The 25,308-nt window shown below is 31.7% G+C and overlaps 2 protein-coding genes and 1 long non-coding RNA gene across 3 annotated transcripts in view; 2 read left to right on the plus strand and 1 right to left on the minus strand.

The window, feature by feature from the left end:
• Nucleotides 1-180: 180 nt before the first annotated feature.
• LOC130453052 (protein nessun dorma) lies at nucleotides 181-2,609 on the plus strand. Its single transcript, XM_056792645.1, has 2 exons — nucleotides 181-1,742; nucleotides 2,311-2,609. The coding sequence occupies exons 1-2, from the start codon at nucleotides 265-267 to the stop codon at nucleotides 2,471-2,473; spliced, it is 1,641 nt and encodes a 546-aa protein (XP_056648623.1). The 5' UTR covers nucleotides 181-264; the 3' UTR covers nucleotides 2,474-2,609.
• A 316-nt stretch (nucleotides 2,610-2,925) lies between these two features.
• LOC130453054 (uncharacterized) lies at nucleotides 2,926-6,511 on the plus strand. The gene is made up of 2 exons (XR_008911018.1): nucleotides 2,926-5,124; nucleotides 5,717-6,511. It is a non-coding gene; the product is annotated as an uncharacterized LOC130453054 (long non-coding RNA).
• Nucleotides 3,915-25,308, minus strand: part of LOC130453053 (GTPase-activating protein) — a 28,980-nt gene continuing 7,586 nt past the window's right edge. The window contains exons 3-13 of the mRNA XM_056792646.1: nucleotides 19,343-19,607; nucleotides 18,944-19,272; nucleotides 15,063-15,255; nucleotides 14,853-14,998; nucleotides 14,513-14,714; nucleotides 10,912-11,130; nucleotides 10,609-10,847; nucleotides 8,236-8,342; nucleotides 7,907-8,150; nucleotides 7,535-7,834; nucleotides 3,915-5,827 (exon numbers count right to left, since the gene is read on the minus strand). Coding sequence (XP_056648624.1) covers nucleotides 5,722-5,827; nucleotides 7,535-7,834; nucleotides 7,907-8,150; nucleotides 8,236-8,342; nucleotides 10,609-10,847; nucleotides 10,912-11,130; nucleotides 14,513-14,714; nucleotides 14,853-14,998; nucleotides 15,063-15,255; nucleotides 18,944-19,272; nucleotides 19,343-19,607 — 2,350 coding nt within the window. The 3' untranslated portion in view covers nucleotides 3,915-5,721. The remainder of the gene's footprint in view (nucleotides 5,828-7,534; nucleotides 7,835-7,906; nucleotides 8,151-8,235; nucleotides 8,343-10,608; nucleotides 10,848-10,911; nucleotides 11,131-14,512; nucleotides 14,715-14,852; nucleotides 14,999-15,062; nucleotides 15,256-18,943; nucleotides 19,273-19,342; nucleotides 19,608-25,308) is intronic.

Here is a 25,308-nt window from a genome sequence, read left to right on the forward strand (position 1 = left end):
CAATATAAATTTAACTTTAATATATATTTTAAACTCATAATTTTTAATATTATGATGTAGATTCAAACAGTTATTGTCTATATCGTAATGCGGATACCGCTTTTATTCTGCGGGATAGGGTTTCAAAGAATAGTACTGATTGGCTGTTTCTTTTTCGAAAGTTCTATGTAACTGCAGCTTAAGTACTTGAAAAGAAAAAATGACATCTGCCAAATTTAAAAGTTAACGTTTTAAAAATTTCTATTCTATGCGGTTGCAATAATAATGGATTCAATAATAACATTCGATAAAAGTTATCAACAACGTTTTATAGAGTTTGATGAAGTATTGTCAGATTATAACGTTGTGCCGTCTTCTCAATTAAAAAAGCAGTGGGGATTTTTTATCGACCTTACAGTAGATAAAATAGGCTGGCAGGCTATTTGGAAGATTCCCAGGTTAAAATGTGAAGCCTTAAATATCCCCTTTCCATCAGTGGTTCTCGTTTTAATTCTAACTATAAACACTGAACAATTGAAAGCTTTAGTGAGGGTGTTGGCTATACAAGGTGATATTAATATTCCGGAAAAAAATTGGGTACCTCTTACTCAACTTTGGCCTACTGAAGAACAAGATAAGAGCATCGCTATAGATTTGAATCAAACGGCAAATTCCATGGATATGTTGAGATTTTTTTATTTGTATTTATATATGCCTTGGGATAGAGAGGAAGACGACAGCGTTGATTGGAAAGAAACCCATTTGGAAAGTAGATTAAGATTTTATTACGATTTGAAAAATGGTAAAATTCCACGAGCTGTTGCCGAACATATTCATTGTTTATTAACTGAAGCTAGAAGGTTACAAAATAAACGAGATTTAATAGAAGAACAGTTGAGTAAAGAAGAAGACGAAGTTGGGGATAAAAATAGAGATAGTTTCGATAAAAAAACAAAGTGTTTGATGGAAATTCACGTGCGTTTATTACAAATTCGTCCAGATATCGAGATTGCCGAAAATCCACTACTTCGTAATGTAATTATAGAAAAATATTCTCATTTAGATCAGATTTCTAAAAACGTAGACGCTCAAATTTGGTTGATATTTGATGAAGGTACTGCCGAGCAGCATGTTAAGTACTTGAAAGAAGTGGAATCTTTATATCCGAAAGAAAATTTGAAATTTTCCACGAATTTAGCGGCGAAATTAGAAACAGGTAATCCCAAGGATATTTATGTTTTAAACGAAACTAATCACAAGATTATAACGACTGGTGCTTTAGAAAAAGGCGGAACTTTGCGAGGAATCGGGGCCAGAGATAAAGTGGTTATCACGTCAAATATCGAAGATGTGATGTTAGATTTTAAGGGAAACGAAGTGAATTTGGTGAATTTAACTATAGATGCCAAAACGGCACAATGCGCCATACTAGTTAGACAAGGCAAATGCGTTTTGAAAAATTGCAAGATAATTGGTAGAGGCAATTCTTCGATTTATCAGGGAATTATAGTTTTGAAAGGGGCTCGATTGGAATTGGAAAATTGTGAAATTACGGGATTTTCAACAGCTATTATCGGAAATTCGGGATCGTTTTTAAGTGTTAAAAATTGTGATGTGCACCATTCCGATGCCGGTTTTAAAATATTTGATGAATGCGAAGTTAAATTAGAAGAAACCTTGATTAGGGAATGTATGGAATTTGGGTTTATTCTAGAAACCAATAAAGAGAATAACCAAATCGGAGATTTCGGTAAATTAAAAGAGTGAGTAGATTTTTTTTTTAATTAAAACTTAACCTTTTCACTTCACCCTAGGTGTAAAAAAATCATTAAAAAAAATCAACAGTTGTCTAGTACAAAATATTTTATTAGCTCTAATCTTTTGTGATCTCCCATTCCTTTTACTTTACAGTGTTGTCTTGTATACGTATTTTTTATAAATTCTATTTTTCTATACTACATTCAATGACAGTGTAATCTTTAAATCAGTTTCACTTTACAGCGTTGCCCTACTTACGTATTTTTTATAAATTCTACGTCTATTAACTACATTTCATGATTGTGCAACCTTCAGTTTGACAGTCTTGCCCTGTATACATATTTTTGCCTATACTTCTACCAGCTACATTTGATGACTGTGTAATCATATTAGGCAAAGGCCGACTTACAAGAAAAAGAAGAATAACATATCTTGTTATGAAAATCAGTATTTTTATCAGTTAAAGGATGCTTATAATATAAAATACAATATATAACCCGAATTCCCAGTGTTGGAAAAAACTACAGGATGTTTTAATCTAGGTCTTTACCATAATTTGTATTTTGGTTGCAGTTTACCATTTATTGAATCCAGTGGCGTAACTGGTGTTAACAATGAAAGAGGGGACGTGGCAATTTTACAAAAACCCAAATTAAAACCTGTTGAAGATTTATTTTCGAATCCTGACCACGACCCCACCATTATAGAATCGGATGATGAAGAAATGTTGCTTTAACTTTTTTTAAATCAAATGTATTTTTTTCATCTTTCTGGTTATTGTTTAATTTTTTCTTTCGTTATTTTCAGTGCTCACTGTATTTAAAGCTATTTTTCTGTTATTAACAATTTAATAAATATATTTAACATATTTTGTGTATTTTTTTAAATATTATCCTCACTGTATTGGAAAATTTACAATCGATAATTGAGAAATGATTGAGTTATAATTACGAGGGCTGTACAAAAATTATCGACATTTCTTTTATGTATATTTCCACATAATCGTTTAAATCATAATTGGTTTACAGTACAAATATCAAAATCAGCTGATTTTGACATTAACTTGACATCGTGTTGAAATGACATATTGATTTTAAGGTTAGGTTTTAATTACTTCGTCGTGGCCTTGGTTACCTTTCATCCATTATTATAAATGAGTGACGGAAAAAAAAAAAAACTCAGTCGCTTTTGAAAATATTTATTAAAACTTTGTTTTTTAAAAAACAACATTAATATTACACAAAAATTTACAAAAAAGTTAATAAGTTAATTTGAGAGAACAAAACAATTATATTAAATTAAAAAAAAATCTATAAAATCAGTGCAAATAAAAATATACAATAAGAATTATACATACATATAAAACGGTATGTAGAAGCAAGAATTTTTTTTTCAAAAAAATTAATCACCCAATCGCATCAACAATTCTATTTTTGAAATCGCCCAACGTTTCTAAACATACGAGGAGTGTAAAAAAATTCCTTTGACACAGAATACGAAACGTATTATCAATTTTTTGTTTTTAATTAAAAAATATAACCAGATCTAAGATATCAAAATTGTTTTTCGTATGAAGATAACGGAAAAAAAAATTTGATAAATTTAAAAATGGAATTTTTGATATCACCAGATGAAATATTTGAATTGGCACTTTTAGTGTCGATAACATGAACGAAGGAAGCAGACAGCTGTATATTAAATGCCCATTTTCCTAAACATCTCTTCGAAAAAATATCTACACTATACAGTAAGTAACAATTTGGGTCTTGAAATATACATTAAATAATTAATATAAATTTAGGGACTTTATAAAACGTATAACAATATTCAAAAATTTATATAAAGTACGAAAGTACACATCATGAATGGTCATTTTAGAAAAAAAATATCGAGTAGCTGGACTCAGGCGAAATTGTATTTTTTTTTCAAGTAAAATTTTGAAGCTAATTGTACAAGCTTCAAAATGATATTAAATTTTCTTCAATTTTTCTCGCTCCAACAGCCCAACAACTTATTTAAGCTTGTTCACTAACCTAACCTAACTTTATAATAGTGCTGATTAGGGATAACTGAACCTTATAAAACGTTATTAACCTTAACCGATACACATTCCCGTTAAACAACAGACAAGAATTCAAACTGAATTTTTCGAAAAAAAATGATTCTTTCATGATATGTACCCATTTCTACGCATTTAAGGAAGCCATTTTTAATTACTACTTATTAGGAAAAATTGCTAACAATCGGAAGATACGGGGTGGCGTTTAAAAATAATTGCATATGAAGCAAAGTGCAAAATGTACGAAATATAAAGGACGTCATTTTTATAATAATATATACAAATATTTGTGCTACTATATAAGAGCTACCGATATTTATGGAACACCCCGTTTATATCTAAAAAATATAGATACTATATATATAGATCATTAATATAGTAATTTTTCAAAATACTTTCAACTATATTGCCATATTTTTATTTATATAATTTTATCCGTACGTATATAATCTGGTCAAAAAATATACCTCCCAACTCCAACACGTATTATTGCTTGTTTACTAATAAAAAAAAAAGAAAATATTTTTTACCCTGACGCGATACTCGACGATCGCCCTAATTTGTACTCCACACACAACCGCAGGGGATAATAAAATATTTCCAAATGAAAACTTTACGTATACCCCCGGTAGTTGACGTATTATTTATTTTGTATAGGGAAGTATTAAGGGTAATATTGATTGTCTTACAGAACTATAATTAACATTAAAATCTAGTATTTAGAGATATCTAAAATCAAACAGTGAAATATAAAACCCCGACGAATTTTAAAGTAATTCAGTATTTAGAATGAAATGCCTTAATAACTAAATCGATATTAATCCACTGATTTATAGAATTCTATACTTTGTTAAGTGATTAAAAAACGTATTCTGCAGTTATTTGTAATATGCGTAAAAGTAAGGTTATTACTTTTCTTCTTCTTCTTTGTGGTGATGGGCTCAACCCTTAGACTATCCACCCAGACTAAGTTAAGATTCCATAAGATTTGATCTAACTGTCTAGAAATGCGAATATTATCGCGTCTGACTCATAGTCATCACTCCTTCCAGCCATCTGAAGGTTATTACTTTTCTTATATCACATCAATAAGAATCGAAACAAAAAAGAAGAGCTACAATCACATGCTTAATAAAAAGTTGCCGAAAGTTCTGTTTTATCGAAAATTATTACATTAGGAAAAAGAAGAAATAAAATGTTGACAGTTCCTTGTAAATATAATGTTTACATGTGGATATCACGGTACGATAAATAATTAAACAAAAGTAGTTATAGTGAGGTTATGATAATTGTTAAGTTGATATTGGATTTAAATCAATTTTTATAAGGTTAGTATATCAATTTATTGCTGCGGGATGTTGTATATTTCACCACGATTTTCTATATAATAACAAGATCAATATAAATGTAAATAACAAAACATTTGAAACGTCTTTTAATTTCATAGAATTAAATGAAAATTTTGTTGATATGTTTCAACTTTTTATGTATGTAAACACTTTTAAAAGACGATTTAAACGTTAATTAAAACAAAATACACAACCCTTTAATCTTTATGTATTCACTGGTAGTGACGTTATTCGTTTTATATTTTCTTAACTTTATAGAACAGTCTTTGAATTGAGAATCTTTGCATAAAACTATTCTTTCCATATTCCTTTACTCATTTTTTTTTCTTAAAATAAGAATTACCATTTTGAGATTTAAATTTGACGAAAGGTAAAGGAAAAATGAAATAGAAGGCACAGTTCGACATTTTTAGCACCCTATATAAAAAATATATATATAAGCTCTTAATTGGACGATTTTTTTTTTCAAAATACGGATAAATGTGGACGAACAAAGTTAAAAACTCAAAATGTCATTGTTCTTATGGTGAACAAGTAATTCTTTGGCTAATTTTGTTTTTAACACATTTAGATACGTCAGGGACATGAAGTCGGTTCACTGGAAGCGCACCGCCTTATTATAGAGGGATCGACATTTAAACGCGACGCTAATAAATAATTATCGTCGCCTATAGGTGCAGCTCTGCAAGAAAAAAAAATAACAAATTGTATTTATTAAAAAAACTATGAAACATTTAAAAATTAATTATTAAAATTGAAAAAATAAATTCGATTTTAAACAAAAAGTGTATCAAAACGAAATTATTAATCTCCTTTATCTATGAAGAAATCTTAGTGTACATTTTGACCACAATGGCGCTAGTGTATCAAACATCGAAGTAGTAATAGACGAATGATTGTATAAGAATCGATTAATCGATATTTTCAACCTTGTGTCAAAATATTCGAACGTGTATTTAAAACTTTACATAACCTAAAATTAACTACTGAATATTAATAGTGAATTTTTGCAAGTTTTTTGTGAAGTGTTTGTTCAACAAAATAAAAAAATTTGTTTAGTGACAAGTTATAATAGTGAAAGCAAAACGAAGAGCAATTCAATTGATAAACTTTATCTTTCTTTCGGGTATGTAAATGCAAATTAGAGGTAAACAAACAATTTCTTCGTGAATTTAGGAATTTTAAGGAAAATTTTGAAAAAATATTTGGACATTGAATTGAAACCTACTATAAAAAATGAATAATCAACTTTTATCGAAAGAATATTGATATAAGTGTTATTAAAATAATAGATGTAAAATTTGGAAACAAAAATTAGATATATACAGGGTGGTTAATTTAAAGTAAATCATTTAAATATTAAAAAACGCTATATTATTGATTATACTTCTGAATCTGTCTAATTTAGAATAGTCTTGATAAAAAGACTTTAGTTTAAAGTTTTCGAGGTTATAAAATCGATTTATCTCAGTTCTAAAATGAGTATTTCCAATTTTATCATTGCATTGTTCGACAATTATCTACAATATTCAACTGTACTATGACCTACTGCCCTATATAAGCTCTAGCAATAATTCTAGAACATTGTAGAACTTGTGTATAGTTACAGCTAATTCTTTTTATAAAATTTTGGAATAATAGTACAATAACTACTTTTCCCGTATATTTTTTAATAAAGTCAAAGATTTTTTCCAATAGTCACCTGATCCCTGCGTTTTTTTTAGAATGTTATTAGGTTTTAGTCTACCTTCAGCGCCTGAAGACGATAACTTGATTATGGAAACGCGCCTCAGACAGTATAATCGTGACTTTTGGTGTATAGCTATCTCAAAAGTAGACCCAAATTCGTGGGCACCACCTACAGTGTGCAGACTATACAAACAAGGATCCTCGCGGCTTTGCTTAAACCCTGAACCGGTCATGAAGTCATCATAGTTCTTAGTAGCATTGTAGACGGTTGAGCACATAGAGCTTTAGAAAGGCCTCACTTGTATATCCTTTTAGAAATCGACAGGCGTTTCGGTTCGAATCCTTTGATGTCATAAGACAAGTTGTGAGGCTTATCCAAGTGTTGAGTATTTCATAGATGATTTGTTCTGCAGTTTTATCATCATGACCAAGTCTGGTTATCGTGTTTTAGACCAAATAAATTTGAGGTTGTTTCATGGAGATTTCCCGGTTTCTTCAACGGTATCGAGACCTGTTAGTACCAGAAGGAAGGAAGACAAACGGATGATGATGATGGTAGGTCAATAAGGTTACCTCGAGGGAAAATAAAGAAACTGATTCTAGAGATGGAAGTTTAGTCCATGGTTGTCTTCATTAGGAAATTTGACAAAATTAACAAAAAATAAAAATATTAAATGTAAATGATTAAGTTGAAACTTACAGACTGCCGTATTTGGTGTTCCTGTCGATGGTCCTCTTGTATAATCTGTGTTTTTGTTCGATTTGGTAAACAACTTCTCTCAATTTCCGTAAGATGTCGTATACGGTGGCCGCTTCGGTATCGCCTCCTCGTTGTTTGTTGGCGCATATTCCGATGAAAGTTTCCAATGTATCCATTTGGGATATGACCAGAGAATGTACTCGTTGCAAATCTCGTTCGGGATCTAAATTCATTCGAAAGTTACTGTCTGATCGGGATACTTCGCTACAACCTGGCGCCAATTCGTTGGGGGATTTACAGCTGGGGATAAATAAATAACGGAATGTATGATAAAAGGGGGACCGATCGAGGGGATTTATTTGTATCGCTTACCACATCCATTGGCCGTTGATGAACGCCGAAGGGTGGTATTTTTTCAATCTGTTCGCGTTCGTTTGACATATTTTCGTCAATAGATCGACCCATTCTTTTTCTTCGACGCAATTTGTTGCTTGGACGTACAACGCCCTTTCCGGTTGGACTATTTGAAACATGTTTTTCATTTTGAACGACGTTTCGGCCAATCTTTCCACCGCCAAGATATTCGTTAAAGGGATTCGACATAAAGCTTCTTTTCCTGAAAAATTATTATAACAATAACAACGAATTTTTCTTGTAACATCGTATAATATTATCGATATTTTATGGTAAGTAGGACTCACCTCTACTTTTGGAATAACTGAGATCGTGTGTGGTGAGTTTGAAATAACGCTGTTTGAAATTTTTCCTACCGAATCTCTTCCTCCCTTGAGCCCTTTTTATCATAAGTCTGTAACATAGTTTTTTTTTTTTCAAATAACCCTTTTTTATTTTAACTCGCGACGTAAAGTGAAAGTGAAGATTGTGAAACGGTATAGAACAAAAAAAATCATGAAGAAATAGTGAAAAGAATTGAAATAGAGAAAAAAATGAAGTGAAAAACTACAAAATAGTGTAGTGTTTAGTGAGTAGTTAAGTTTTAATGGATAATTTAGTGAATAGTGTAGTGTTTAGCGAGTAGTTAAGTTTTAATGAATAATTTAGTTAAGTTTTACTGAATAATTTAGTAAATAGTGTAGTGTTTAGCGAGTAGTTAAGTTTTAATGAATAATTTAGTGAATAGTGTAGTGTTTAGTGAGTAGTTAAGTTTTAATGAATAATTTAGTGAATAGTGTAGTGTTTAGTGAGTACTTAAGTTTTAATGAATAATTTAGTGAATAGTGTAGTGTTTAGTGAGTACTTAAGTTTTACTGAATAGAGTAGTGTTTAGTGAGTAGTTAAGTTTTAATGAATAATTTAGTGAATAGTGTAGTGTTTAGTGAGTACTTAAGTTTTACTGAATAATTTAGTGAATAGTGTAGTGTTTAGTGAGTACTTAAGTTTTACTGAATAATTTTAGTGAATAGTGTAGCGTTTAGTGAGTAGTTAAGTTTTAATGAATAATTTAGTGAATAGTGTAGTGTTTAGTGAGTACTTAAGTTTTACTGAATAGTGTAGTGTTTAGTGAGTAGTTAAGTTTTACTGAATAATTTAGTAAATAGTGTAGTGTTTAGCGAGTAGTTAAGTTTTAATGAATAATTTAGTGAATAGTGTAGTGTTTAGTGAGTAGTTAAGTTTTAATGAATAATTTAGTGAATAGTGTAGTGTTTAGTGAGTAGTTAAGTTTTAATGAATAATTTAGTGAATAGTGTAGTGTTTAGTGAGTAGTTAAGTTTTACTGAATAATTTATTAAATAGTGTAGTGTTTAGCGAGTAGTTAAGTTTTAATGAATAATTTAGTGAATAGTGTAGTGTTTAGTGAGTAGTTAAGTTTTAATGAATAATTTAGTGAATAGTGTAGTGTTTAGTGAGTAGTTAAGTTTTAATGAATAATTTAGTGAATAGTGTAGTGTTTAGTGAGTAGTTAAGTTTTAATGAATAATTTAGTGAATAGTGTAGTGTTTAGTGAGTACTTAAGTTTTACTGAATAATTTAGTGAATAGTGTAGTGTTTAGTGAGTACTAAGTTTTACTGAATAATTTAGTGAATAGTGTAGTGTTTAGTGAGTAGTTAAGTTTTACTGAATAATTTATTAAATAGTGTAGTGTTTAGCGAGTAGTTAAGTTTTAATGAATAATTTAGTGAATAGTGTAGTGTTTAGTGAGTAGTTAAGTTTTAATGAATAATTTAGTGAATAGTGTAGTGTTTAGTGAGTAGTTAAGTTTTAATGAATAATTTAGTGAATAGTGTAGTGTTTAGTGAGTACTTAAGTTTTACTGAATAATTTAGTGAATAGTGTAGTGTTTAGTGAGTACTAAGTTTTACTGAATAATTTAGTGAATAGTGTAGTGTTTAGTGAGTAGTTAAGTTTTACTGAATAATTTATTAAATAGTGTAGTGTTTAGCGAGTAGTTAAGTTTTAATGAATAATTTAGTGAATAGTGTAGTGTTTAGTGAGTAGTTAAGTTTTAATGAATAATTTAGTGAATAGTGTAGTGTTTAGTGAGTAGTTAAGTTTTAATGAATAATTTAGTGAATAGTGTAGTGTTTAGTGAGTACTTAAGTTTTACTGAATAATTTAGTGAATAGTGTAGTGTTTAGTGAGTACTAAGTTTTACTGAATAATTTAGTGAATAGTGTAGTGTTTAGTGAGTACTAAGTTTTACTGAATAATTTAGTAAATAGTGTAGTGTTTAGCGAGTAGTTAAGTTTTAATGAATAATTTAGTGAATAGTGTAGTGTTTAGTGAGTAGTTAAGTTTTAATGAATAATTTAGTGAATAGTGTAGTGTTTAGTGAGTACTAAGTTTTACTGAATAATTTAGTGAATAGTGTAGTGTTTAGTGAGTAGTTAAGTTTTAGTGAATAGTGTAGTGTTTATTGCATATTTTGGTGAATTTATTTTTGGTGTATAAATAGAATTAGCAATTTTACAATAAAATAGAATGTAAAATACATAATAAAAAATATTCATACCTCGTAATCAATCTGCCGCAAAAACAAAACAATAAATTATCGAATTTGTTTTTAACGAAAAATGAAAAAAAGAAAAGAAAAGTAAAATGAAATTCGACTCACCCTTCTTTCAGCATCACCGGCAAATCATTTTCGATGACTTGTTGACTAGAAGTATTCGCGGAGATGATTTCCAAAAATTGCCTAACGGCCGTCATGTGAGTCTCCGTATAAAACTCTTTATATAACCCCTCCATGTATTCTTCTTTGCACACCTGCTGCGTCGACCTGCAACTAACTAAGTTACCCAGCGATTGTATGGTCTTCGAAATCAACGTTAAAGTTCGGTTCGTTTGACAATCCTATACAAAAAAAGAAGAAGAATAATAATACCAACAAAAACAATCGACGAGATTATCGACTTACCAGAGGTTGGGTTGTGAGATCGAATAGTTTCGGTCCTAATATGGCCGGAGCGAAAAATCTGAGAAATATAAAACCGGATATGACCGAATAGCGCACCCCTTTGTTTTCCGGAAATTGTTTCATGGCGCATTCTTTCAAATTGTAAAATATCTGGCACATCAATGCGGGACAATGGACGGCGCTTTGCGTTATTGCCTCGAATATTTTTTGTATATAGCACTGGAATAGAAAATATACTTCCGTCATTGAAAAAAAAAAAGAAGAGGAGATAAAAATTCGGCCGTTTTCAAATGCAAAAGCCCATTTATAAACAATTATGAACTTTCGCTGTAAATTATTTCGAAATCGGCGGAATAAATTGTTGGATAAAGTGAAAAGTTAAAACATATTTTGTGTCGGGACATATGAAATAGTGAAAAGAGGAGTGAAATAGTGAAAAAGCTAAGAAAAATAGAGAACTTTGTGGTTTTGAAGGGTTTTTTATGAGGAACAACAAAAAACAGTGAATACAATATTAATTAGGTGAAAAAACTTTGCATTATTAAGACTGAAGATAATGAAAGTCTATCTAAAATAGTGAAAAATTAATGTAAAAAGTAAAAATATTCTGCACATTTTTAAAGTGCCACATAAAATATTGAAAAAAGTTTGAAATAAGTGAAATATTGGAAAACTTTGCATTTGTTTCAGAAACATATATAATGAACCACACAAAATAGTGAAAACAATATAAATTAGGTGAAAAGACTTTGCTTTAAGACCGAAGTTAATGGAAATCTATCTAAGATAGTGAAAAAGTAATAAAATAAGTAAAAGTGCTACATAAAATAGTGAAAAATGTACAAAATAAGTGAAATTTTAAGCAACTTTCCATTTTTTCATAAACATGTATAATTAACCACGTAAAATAGTGAAAACAATATTATTCAGGTGAAAAAATTTTCATTATCAAGACTGAAAATAATGAAAATCTATCTAAAATAGTGAAAAATGAATGTAAAGAGTAAAAATATTCTGTACATTTTTAAAGTGCCACATAAAATAGTGAAAAACGTTTGGAATTGGTGATATTTTGAAAAACTTTGCATTTTTTTTCAGAAACATGTATAATGAACCACGTAAAATAGTGAAAACAATATAAATTAGGTGAAAAGACTCTGTTTTAAGACCGAAGTTAATGGAAATCTATCTAAAATAGTGAAAAAGTAATGAAATAAGTAAAAGTGCTACATAAAATAGTGAAAAAGGTATAAAATAAGTGAAATTTTAAGCAACTTTTCATTTTGTCATAAACATGTATAATTAACCACGTAAAATAGTGAAAACAATATAAATTAGGTGAAAAGACTCTGTTTTAAGACCGAAGTTAATGGAAATCTATCTAAAATAGTGAAAAAGTAATGAAATAAGTAAAAGTGCTACATAAAATAGTGAAAAAGGTATAAAATAAGTGAAATTTTAAGCAACTTTTCATTTTGTCATAAACATGTATAATTAACCACGTAAAATAGTGAAAACAATATAAATTAGGTGAAAAGACTTTGCTTTAAGACCGAGGTTAATGGAAATCTATCTAAAATAGTGAAAAAGTAATGAAATAAGTAAAAGTGCTACATAAAATAGTGAAAAATGTACAAAATAAGTGAAATTTTAAGCAACCTTTCATTTTTTCATAAACATGTATAATTAACCACGTAAAATAGTGAAAACAATATAAATTAGGTGAAAAGACTCTGTTTTAAGACCGAAGTTAATGGAAATCTATCTAAAATAGTGAAAAAGTAATGAAATAAGTAAAAGTGCTACATAAAATAGTGAAAAAGTATAAAATAAGTGGAATTTTAAGCAACTTTTCATTTTTTCAGAAACATGTATAATTAACCACGTAAAATAGTGAAAACAATATAAATTAGGTGAAAAGACTCTGTTTTAAGACCGAAGTTAATGGAAATCTATCTAAAATAGTGAAAAAGTAATGAAATAAGTAAAAGTGCTACATAAAATAGTGAAAAAGGTATAAAATAAGTGAAATTTTAAGCAACTTTTCATTTTTTCAGAAACATGTATAATTAACCACGTAAAATAGTGAAAACAATATAAATTAGGTGAAAAGACTCTGTTTTAAGACCGAAGTTAATGGAAATCTATCTAAAATAGTGAAAAAGTAATGAAATAAGTAAAAGTGCTACATAAAATAGTGAAAAAGTATAAAATAAGTGGAATTTTAAGCAACTTTTCATTTTTTCAGAAACATGTATAATTAACCACGTAAAATAGTGAAAACAATATAAATTAGGTGAAAAGACTCTGTTTTAAGACCGAAGTTAATGGAAATCTATCTAAAATAGTGAAAAAGTAATGAAATAAGTAAAAGTGCTACATAAAATAGTGAAAAAGGTATAAAATAAGTGAAATTTTAAGCAACTTTTCATTTTTTCAGAAACATGTATAATGAACCACGTAAAATAGTGAAAACAATATAAATTAGGTGAAAAGACTCTGTTTTAAGACCGAAGTTAATGGAAATCTATCTAAAATAGTGAAAAAGTAATGAAATAAGTAAAAGTGCTACATAAAATAGTGAAAAAGGTATAAAATAAGGGAAATTTTAAGCAACTTTGCATTTTTTCATAAACATGTATAATTAAACACGTAAAATAGTGAAAACAATATAAATTAGGTGAAAAGACTTTGCTTTAAGACCGAAGTTAATGAAAATCTATCTAAAATAGTGAAAAATGAATGTAAAGAGCAAAAATATTCTGCACATTTTTAAAGTGCCACATAAAATAGTGAAAAACGTTTGGAATTGGTGATATTTTGAAAAACTTTGCATTTTTTTTCAGAAACATGTATAATGAACCACGTAAAATAGTGAAAACAATATAAATTAGGTGAAAAGACTCTGTTTTAAGACCGAAGTTAATGGAAATCTATCTAAAATAGTGAAAAAGTAATGAAATAAGTAAAAGTGCTACATAAAATAGTGAAAAAGGTATAAAATAAGTGAAATTTTAAGCAACTTTTCATGGTTTCATAAACATGTATAATTAACCACGTAAAATGAAAATTATTCATTATGAAAATAATGAAAATCTATCTAAAATAGTGAAAAATGAATGTAAAGAGTAAAAGTGCTACATAAAATAGTGAAAAGGGCATGGAATGAGTGAAAAGCTCAAGTATCAAGACTTGGAGAGACCTTTATGAAGGATCACATTACATAAAATAGTGAAAAGGATTTATATCAAAACAAAAATTTATTAAGGATCCACTTTAAAACAGTGAAAAAGCGATAAATATAAATAAAAATATCAAGTGAAGAAATTTTTTAAGCTCCACATGGAATAGTGAAAAGCTAAAATGTTGAAACTTCGTATTAGGAGAGACATTTTATCAAAAATCAATAATTTTTCTCAAATTAAAGTTCATAATTGTTACGAATGACAAATTAATAATACGTCAACTGTCAAATTTATACACGCGTCTTTTGAAGGTTAGGATCAATTTAAAATAATACGGATTCAAGCGCCATCTACTAACAAACTGAACAATTGACTGTTTCTTTTTTGCCCTATTAAAAAATTTTAGGGGAACATACCTTTAAGTTGACTAAATTAGCCGCGACCGTCGTAGCGTCCCTAACGCGCGTCTGATCGATCTCGCACGGTTTCCTTTCGTTGATGATAAGTTCTAGAGTCGGTCGTAGGGTTTTGTGCAGGTACTGTAGGCCTATAAGACGCATCGTATCGTCCATCATTTTCGAAACTAGAGTATTACCCCGAAAAATTGTAGTCGGATCTCTGAAACGACGAAGAAAAACAAACAGTGAAGCCGGTCCTGTACTAAAGCTCAGTCGGAGTTCGTCAACAATAAAAAGCGCAATTAAATAAATTAGTGTTAGTGAATTTAGATGAAATATTATTTCGATAAATACTCACGTTACTTTGGAAATCTCGACGTTAGCTAATGATTTAATCATCGGTACGATTTTATCGTAATGCAAAAATATTCGAACCAGGGGTTGAGCTATGTCCATTTTATTGATAATCTCGCCCAAAAGGTATACTGAAGTAGCTGTTATCGGCTGCGGACAAAACGGATCGTTTAAATTAATCGCGAAGTTTTCAAAATATTTCCGAAAAACTCACTTGTATATTTGTACTTTCTAATAGAAGTTTCTTTAAACCGTCATACACGGAAGCTGGAAATACTCTGTCTTCCGTATATTGGATTTGAAGTCTTAAAGAACCTAAGGTATTGTCGCTGGATAATCGAGTTCCTGGAGGAGTCGAATGTGTTAAAAACGGTCGTTTATTAGCCGATCGAGGCTGAAGGTAATACCTGAAAATCGATAATGTCACATACAATGTGTCCCAGAATAGTCGAAACCATTCAGTCCAGCTTTTGATCGAACATTTAGTAGGATAAGTTTTATTACGAGTCAACGTCTCGTCGAAACGAATCTAATCGCTATATCTCGCGACGAAGGAACAAACTAAGTTTGTTAAGGATGCGTTTTTGAAAAACTGACGCAGAACAATCAACCACAAAGGACTCCTCGAGCAGTGCCGAGTGTTCTTGATAACAAAATCGCTTTTTCCATCCAGATTTTGACCCCAGGAGCTCGGAGGTTACCGCAATCTTGTGGTATGGAACTAAATTCGACTATATTCAATCCAGGTCCATTGGGTTGTCAAGATTCTCTTCTATCTAGCCCTTAACGCACAATTTTCCGTACTTATATAAACCAGATGACTAATTAAGCGCTTAAATCACGTGACGAGTTTAATTCTGCTTCAATGAAGACGCGTGAGGATTCTGATCGATCCGGCTGGAGTGCTGGAACTGCGGATCGTCCGGATCGACTGTATCCGAGGTGCACGCCGTTTCCGGATACCGTTCGTTTAGATCGCGGCGCGTCGACAACGGAGCCCGTTTTTAACAATTTCTGGTACTTGGTAGCGTAGATTTTGATTTTCGTTTTGTTATTTTCCATTAATTAACGAACAAAATGGCCGCGCAAAGGAACAAATACCGATCCGTTCGGATCTATCAGAAATTGTTAACGAATACAACGATATCGAACAATGGATGTATTCAGTTACGGGGCCGTTCTCGTCCGACATCTATAATTATCATTTATTTATTGGATGTTTTAATTTTATAGCGAAAAATTACGATTGAGGTCACGTTTTAATGTTTATTTATTTAGAATGCGACGACAAAGTCGATTTCAAACGCGCGCTCGCTGTTATTGTCTGGCGGGATTCGTAAAATCGTACAAAATAAAAATAAAAATGAAAAAAATAAAGAATGTTTAAAACAATTAGTCGTTAATTTGTATTCAGGCACGTCTACCTACGCCAATGAGTTACCGATTGAGTAAGAGAGGGGAGGATCGTTTCAACTTAAAAACCGCTCATTAATAATTCATTAATTAATAATTTTATCGCCAATTGTACGGTAAATAGCATCGTTTATAGTCCAGGAATATTCGTAGCCTATTTAATCGACCTCGCGACGCAATCGAAAATAAAAACGAAATCGATGTTCTAATTACGAACAATAGACAATAGATAAATAGTTTAGAAACTGAATTATCCATTCTAAACGTCAATGTAATAAATAATTTGTTAGTAGACGAACAACAGAATGGTGGAATCCGTAATTTTTTTACCACTTACGCGATGCGATTTTCTTTTGTTCGTAAGATGGCGGCGAATTAATCGTGAGAACTTTTTTATTTAGAAATCTCGAGATCTAGTTTCAATTGTATTCATATAAGCGAAAATTAATTATAGGTAATTATATTCGTTCGTTCGGCGAAGCACGTCAAGTTTTCCGCGGACAGTTTCAATTTTGATCTTCAATTACAAAAAAGCGATCCTCGAGAAAGCCCAACAGGTAGAAATCGTCACCGTTCAGGTGGCGCGTCGACAACAGAGCCCTTTTTTAATACTGCAACTGCGGATCCTTCGGTCAACTCGATGCGCCGCAGATTCGTTCGGTCGATCAACTAAAATCGGCGCCACTGTTTCCGTATTTTCGTTAGTTGTCGTAGATCCGATCGTCCGGGATGCGACGCGTCGACAACAGAGCCCTTTTTTAATACTGCAACTGCGGATCCTTCGGTCAACTCGATGCGCCGCAGATTCGTTCGGTCGATCAACTAAAATCGGCGCCACTGTTTCCGTATTTTCGTTAGTTGTCGTAGATCCGATCGTCCGGGATGCGACGCGTCGACAACAGAGCCCTTTTTTAATACTGCAACTGCGGATCCTTCGGTCAACTCGATGCGCCGCAGATTCGTTCGGTCGATCAACTAAAATCGGCGCCACTGTTTCCGTATTTTCGTTAGTTGTCGTAGATCCGATCGTCCGGGATGCGACGCGTCGACAACAGAGCCCTTTTTTAATACTCCAACTGCGGATCCTTCGGTCAACTCGATGCGCCGCAGATTCGTTCGGTCGATCAACTAAAATCGGCGCCACTGTTTCCGTATTTTCGTTAGTTATTATAGATCCGATCGTCCGGGATGCGACGCGTCGACAACAGAGCCCTTTTTTAATACTCCAACTGCGGATCCTTCGGTCAACTCGATGCGCCGCAGATTCGTTCGGTCGATCAACTAAAATCGGCGCCACTGTTTCCGTATTTTCGTTAGTTATTATAGATCCGATCGTCCGGGATGCGACGCGTCGACAACAGAGCCCTTTTTTAATACTGCAACTGCGGATCCTTCGGTCAACTCGATGCGCCGCAGATTCGTTCGGTCGATCAACTAAAATCGGCGCCACTGTTTCCGTATTTTCGTTAGTTATTATAGATCCGATCGTCCGGGATGCGACGCGTCGACAACAGAGCCCTTTTTTAATACTCCAACTGCGGATCCTTCGGTCAACTCGATGCGCCGCAGATTCGTTCGGTCGATCAACTAAAATCGGCGCCACTGTTTCCGTATTTTCGTTAGTTATTATAGATCCGATCGTCCGGGATGCGACGCGTCGACAACAGAGCCCTTTTTTAATACTGCAACTGCGGATCCTTCGGTCAACTCGATGCGCCGCAGATTCGTTCGGTCGATCAACTAAAATCGGCGCCACTGTTTCCGTATTTTCGTTAGTTATTATAGATCCGATCGTCCGGGATGCGACGCGTCGACAACAGAGCCCTTTTTTAATACTGCAACTGCGGATCCTTCGGTCAACTCGATGCGCCGCAGATTCGTTCGGTCGATCAACTAAAATCGGCGCCACTGTTTCCGTATTTTCGTTAGTTGTCGTAGATCCGATCGTCCGGGATGCGACGCGTCGACAACAGAGCCCTTTTTTAATACTCCAACTGCGGATCCTTCGGTCAACTCGATGCGCCGCAGATTCGTTCGGTCGATCAACTAAAATCGGCGCCACTGTTTCCGTATTTTCGTTAGTTGTCGTAGATCCGATCGTCCGGGATGCGACGCGTCGACAACAGAGCCCTTTTTTAATACTCCAACTGCGGATCCTTCGGTCAACTCGATGCGCCGCAGATTCGTTCGGTCGATCAACTAAAATCGGCGCCACTGTTTCCGTATTTTCGTTAGTTGTCGTAGATCCGATCGTCCGGGATGCGACGCGTCGACAACAGAGCCCTTTTTTAATACTCCAACTGCGGATCCTTCGGTCAACTCGATGCGCCGCAGATTCGTTCGGTCGATCAACTAAAATCGGCGCCACTGTTTCCGTATTTTCGTTAGTTATTATAGATCCGATCGTCCGGGATGCGACGCGTCGACAACAGAGCCCTTTTTTAAGTATTTTCGACGAGAACTCGTATCGGTTAAAATGACACATACAATATATTATTACTTGGTTAAAATCGTCCTTAAGGACTATAAAGTCGCCGAAAAAATCTATTTACTCGGCATCTATCGATCGTATTACGCGTTTCGTCGGACTGTGGTGATTAAGGTCATGTAAAGAGCGCGCAGAGCATAACAATTTTTTTTATCGAAAAAACAAGGATAAAGATGAAATAAAATGATATTTACCAAGCATTCCGATGCGCCGAATTCTGTTGTTGCATCCCTTTGAGTTGCACCTTGATTTCGCCTAGAAAGACGTCGTCGCTTATACCGGGCGTATCGTGCCACATCGACACGTGCAATTCGCATATTTCGGCGTCGCCGTCGCACATCGAATCCTTGCCGCCGCCGTCGAAATTCGAAAAGGCGAACACGTCGTCGAATTGGGGGCTGGTAGTTTTTTTGCGAACCTTCGTTTTTTTCGATACACTTTTACCGTTCGTATACGATACACACACTAACGCGTACGGATCGCAGGAACCGTTTTTTAATGTTAAATCTAAACAACGCACTATCTGCAATTCAAAACAATGTATAAGATATATATCAGTTCGATTATGGGGTATGGTACTACTCTACTATTACCTGTACTAACAGCCTTCTTTTGCTTGATTCCGTATCGAATTTTATTTCTATATTGGCCTTTCCCTGTACTTCGGAATCGGCGTCGACGGCCTTTATGGGGAACCAATGATCCTTATTGTTATAGGAAGACAGCTGTTCCCTTCTTATGGCTACTTTACCGAGAATTTTGTCCTGTTTCAAATGTCGATCTCGATCCGAAACGTATATCGAAATGAAACGAAAATTACGCGGCACCTCGAATTGGAATTCTTCCCCGAAGAAAGGACTACAACAATATTTTTATAATAAATACGTAATATAGTTCTAAAAACGTTTTATTCATTATTCGTTTACTAATTTTCTTATAAATATCGTTCAATCCTCGTACAATACTATTTTTTCAATATTTAAATAAAAAAAAAATACAATGCGCACATAATATTGTTCGGTCCTCGTATATCGTTTGATACAATTTTTCTCAGTATTCAAGTAAAAAAATATCGTTCGATCCTCGTATAATACTATTTATACAATATTCAAAATAAAAAAAATCCGATACGTACATATTATTATTCGGTCCTCGTATATTATCAATCGTTTGATACATTTTATATCAGTAAAAAGTAAAAAAAAATGTTAGGCCCTCGTATAATACTATTTTTTTAATATTTAAATAAAAAATACAATTCGTAGATAATATTGTTCGGTCCTCGTATATCGTTTGATACAATTTTTCTCAGTATTCAAGTAAAAAAATATCGTTCGATCCTCGTATAATACTATTTATACAATATTCAAAATAAAAAAAAAACCGATACGTACATATTATTGTTCGGTCCTCGTATATTATCAATCGTTTGATACATTTTATCTCAGTAAAAAGTAAAAAAAAATGTTAGGCCCTCGTATAATACTATTTTTTTAATATTTAAATAAAAAATACAATTCGTAGATAATATTGTTCGGTCCTCGTATATCGTTTGATACAATTTTTCTCAGTATTCAAGTAAAAAAATATCGTTCGATCCTCGTATAATACTATTTTATAAATAATCAAGTAAATGATTATGATACATGCAAAATATCGTTCGATCTTCGTATAATATCCAATATTCAAATATAAAAAAAAATAATAATCGACTTCGACGGTAATATTTTTCCAAAATATAAATAACAAATAAGATAAATATCATGCAACCTTGGTATAATTGAAAATCCAAGTTGAAAAACACGATACGTACATAATACCAGGTCGCCCTCGTATAATGCATTTATGGACTGTGAAAAATACGATCGTATAAAATAATAAATAGATCAACCCTCGTATTAAACTTTCGTCTAATAATTTTTTTGTGTTTTCTATTTCATGAATGGATATCAGTTGCATAACATTTGGTCTCGATAAACGGAAATGAAAGATACCGTTTTTTCGTCATTTTTTTTATCAGTAAAAGAATGTGGAAATATCTTTGCATAATCGCGTATAATTTATTAAATTTATTACGTTCATTTTGATAATACCGTCGTACGGAACAAACATAAGGTGTGTAGTGTAAATATATGAGTTTACGGAAACAAAATATATTTGAATGAACATAAAAAAACACGTAACTCATTTTCATAAACTCAATGAGCTGTTTAATACAGGTAGGTTAACTTACATAGTGTTCCTGTGAAATAATTTATGTAAAAATTTAAATACTTTCACTAATAATAGACTAAAATTTAGAATTACACATAACCTAAATAACATACTTCATGAATATAAATCTATTGTGATGTTGTCAGTTGTGATTAATATATGAAAATAGTTGCATATCCTTTTGAACAGAATTAATCTATCTACGTTTAATTTCACGAAAATACCTTCCCTTACTTTGCAAAATTTAACGTAAAGTAATAAAAGCATCAAAAATACATGAAACTAATACTTTTTTATTAATATTTGTGGTTTTTAAAATAAAATTATGATAAATGTGATGTTATTTCGAATGGAATGTAATGTAAACATGGCAACGCTGTGTAAATTCGACATAAATTTATCTTCGACCGTCTGACTGATTGGCAATGGGCGCGAAAAGGGAATTTATTAAAGATAATTATTACTTCAAATAAAAAAAATCGATGATACTCGTTATAAATAAATAAATGAATATTATTTAAATTAATTGGATTATTAGAAACCTACGGGAATGCATATATTCCAGGGACAGTTGTGTCAGTAAATTGACAGATTCTATTGGGAAGACATTTTGTTTTGTGATGTTCGGAGATGTATACAGTGAAAGTTAATATACTGAATGTTTTATGAAAGGTAAGTGATCATTTAATCTGTTAATTTCAACGATTGAAGCGATTTTGAGATTGATTGAGTGAAGGTTACATATAGAATCGGACCAGATAGGTGGCATTGTGATCGAATTCATTTTGACACACCATTCAGGAGTAAATTAGTTTTTTTTTATTCAGAACCATTGTCAATTAAAAGTTTATTAATTTATTACGAATAAATTATCAATCAATTTACATTATTATATTTTATTTACGTGATACCACGATTATTTTTTACTTGGATCATTAATATACGTCATTTCCGTGTACGGGGTGATTCATATTGGTAGACTAATACTTCTCGGTGGTAGATTTTCATTTAATTCACGTATTCTCTCTTTAATTACGCAACTGTCTTAAAATATGTAGTTGTGATTCATAAAAAATCTTTTTTTATAACGAAAAAAAGTGATTCACTTTGACGAAGGACACTATAATTTATATACAATTCACAATCGATATTTTTTGAGGTTAAAACAGATTTAATTCATATTGAAAACGCTTTAAGTGTCGTGTAACATTAATCAACTTTGCAGTGTTGCCGTACTTAATATTTTTCTGTGGTTTTATATATATTTAGAAGGTATTTATTCGGAAATTAATTCTAACCTCAAAATAATGTATTTTGAATTACGCCATAAATGATTAACGATTATCGACATAAATCTTGATTCTAACAAGAGATAAAGCGATGAAAAATAATAATAACAATTAAGGTATGTACTTAAAACATGTATATAGATAAACGGTCGCATTCATTAACATCCATATCCATCGATTACAAAAAACGAATGTAAACCAATTGCTATTTTTAGACGTTCATTCATAAAAATTTATAACTGTCCGTAATATTTAATAAATGTTACAACTTTAAAGGTCAAATAATATGTACAGGATCTAGTTTCGTTGATTATTTATCGTCCTTTAACGTGTAATTTCAAGTGAAATCATTATACGAGGGGAAAACGTAAAGTCTACATTTATTGATTTATATTTGAACGCTGCGGAAAACCCAGGGCCGTAGCAAGGCGAAATTTGTTTCTAAAATACCTTAAAAATTCAATTGCACCTGTATTGAATCGTATTTTCGAATTGCGAAGATGTCGAATCATCCTCAGATGGTTAATTTACAAAAAAAAAATTGGATCTCGTAGAATCAACATGTACAGGGGTGATTTCGGGTGAATTATTTATTTATTTATAATGAAAAAAAATTGAAAGCGTATTTTAAACTCATTTATTTTTCTCCTGAATCATCCTCAGATATTTATGTATTGGAAAAATTATATTTCGAATGATGTTGAGTGTGCGGTAGCTGTTTATCAAAAAAAAAATCATCTTTTTATTTCGTAACAGCCCCTGTACGTATTGATTTGATTAGAACTGATGTTTTTCGATAAATAAATGCCTTTTATTTGTATGACGCCCCTAAAGGACTTATTAAAGTCAAATAACTGCCGACGATCAGATCGAAAACTTTTCGATTAAACCCCGTATAGTGTTTTCGTAAGTTGAGCGTTTTTTTGTGTTTTGTTTCCGAAGTATACGTAAATATTGTAGAAATGGAATCGAAATATGATAAAATGTCGTAGCGCCACTTGAGACGTTTTCATTTCCGAAAGGAAAAAAAATTTTTTTTTTTCATTCGTCTATTTTCATTTTCTCATACACTTCCTATGTTTATCGTGTGAAAATAGAACGCGCGGTTTATTTTTCAAAATGTTATTTTATTTTTCGTAAGAAAACGTAGTTTACATATTTTTCCACTAATAGTACGGGAAAATAAACAGTTACAGGGTAATCGAAAATTAACTGCAGTAGTTTCTATCGAGATCTACGCAGTTTTTTGAAAATTCTCGATGTCAAGATTGAACATCATCGTTACCTTACACTTTTTAATGAAATTTTTCGCCTTCCACGTACTTTTTACTGAATTTTTTTTGTCCCCAACCCTTTTTATATGATTTTTTTGTTTTGTTTCCTAGAGACATTTGATTAAAAATCTCTTTCGTTGGACACATTTAAATCAAATCTTCCTTTTCTGGACACTTTTTCAGCATGTTTTTTAGTTGATAGCCACTTTTTAATGATTTTTTCGGTTCCCAGACACATTTTAATTGAATATTATTCACCTGGACACTTTTTCGTGATGGTTTTATCTGCCAGACACATTTCAATTCCATTTTTTGTGGCTTCTAAACCCTTTTTTGGGATTTTTTTGTTTTCTAGACACATTTAATTCAAAATCTCTTTTCTTGGACACATTTAAATGAAATTTCTCTCTCCTGGACACTTCTTCAGTATGTTTTTTATTTGATAGCCACTTTTTAATGTTTTTTTCGGTTACCAGACACATTTTTAATTGAATATTCTTTTCCTGAACACTTTTTTGTGATGGTTTTATGTGCCAGACACATTTCAATTCGATTTTTTGTGGCTTCTAAACCCTTTTTTGGGATTTTTTTGTTTTCTAGACACATTTAATTAAAAATCTCTTATCTTGGACACATTTAAATAAAATCTGTGTCTTCTGGACACTTTTTCAGCTTGTTTTTTATTTGGTAGCCACTTTTAAATGATTTTTTCGTTTACCAGACCTTTTTCGTGATGGTTTTATCTGCCAGACACATTTCAATTCGATTTTTTGTGGCTTCTAAACCCTTTTTTGGGATTTTTTTGTTTTCTAGACACATTTAATTCAAAATCTCTTTTCTTGGACACATTTAAATAAAATCTGTGTCTCCTAGACACTTTTTCAGAATGATTTTTATTTGATAGCCACTTTTTAATGATTTTTTCGTTTACCACACCTTTTTCGTGATGGTTTTATCTGCCAGACACATTTCAATTCGATTTTTTGTGGCTTCTAAACCCTTTTTTACGATTTTTTTGTTTCCTAGACACATTTAATTAAAAATCTCTTTTCTTGGACACATTTAAATGAAATTTCTCTCTTCTGGACACTTTTTCAGCTTGTTTTTTATTTGATAGCCACTTTTAAATGATTTTTTCGTTTACCAGACCTTTTTCGTGATGGTTTTATCTGCCAGACACATTTCAATTCGATTTTTTGTGGCTTCTAAACCCTTTTTTACGATTTTTTTGTTTTCTAGACACATTTAATTAAAAATCTCTTTTCTTGGACACATTTAAATGAAATTTCTCTCTTCTGGACACTTTTTCAGCTTGTTTTTTATTTGGTAGCCACTTTTAAATGATTTTTTCGTTTACCAGACCTTTTTCGTGATGGTTTTATCTGCCAGACACATTTCAATTCGATTTTTTGTGGCTTCTAAACCCTTTTTTGGGATTTTTTTGTTTTCTAGACACATTTAATTCAAAATCTCTTTTCTTGGACACATTTAAATAAAATCTGTGTCTCCTAGACACTTTTTCAGAATGATTTTTATTTGATAGCCACTTTTTAATGATTTTTTCGTTTACCAGACCTTTTTCGTGATGGTTTTATCTGCCAGACACATTTCAATTCGATTTTTTGTGGCTTCTAAACCCTTTTTTACGATTTTTTTGTTTCCTAGACACATTTAATTAAAAATCTCTTTCGTTGGACACATTTAAATAAAATCTCTGTCTTCTGGACACTTTTTCAGCTTGTTTTTTATTTGGTAGCCACTTTTTAATGTTTTTTTCGGTTC

The sequence above is a fragment of the Diorhabda sublineata genome, chromosome 2, assembly GCF_026230105.1.
Source record: "Diorhabda sublineata isolate icDioSubl1.1 chromosome 2, icDioSubl1.1, whole genome shotgun sequence".
Taxonomy (NCBI): domain Eukaryota; kingdom Metazoa; phylum Arthropoda; class Insecta; order Coleoptera; family Chrysomelidae; genus Diorhabda; species Diorhabda sublineata.

Excerpts from the sequence above, each read along its gene's own strand:
- LOC130453052 (XM_056792645.1), top strand. The coding sequence starts at position 265 with ATGGATTCAATAATAACATTCGATAAAAGTTATCAACAACGTTTTATA. Across the intron at positions 1,743-2,310 it reads GATTTCGGTAAATTAAAAGA|TTTACCATTTATTGAATCCA; the intron begins GTGAGTAGATTT and ends TTTTGGTTGCAG.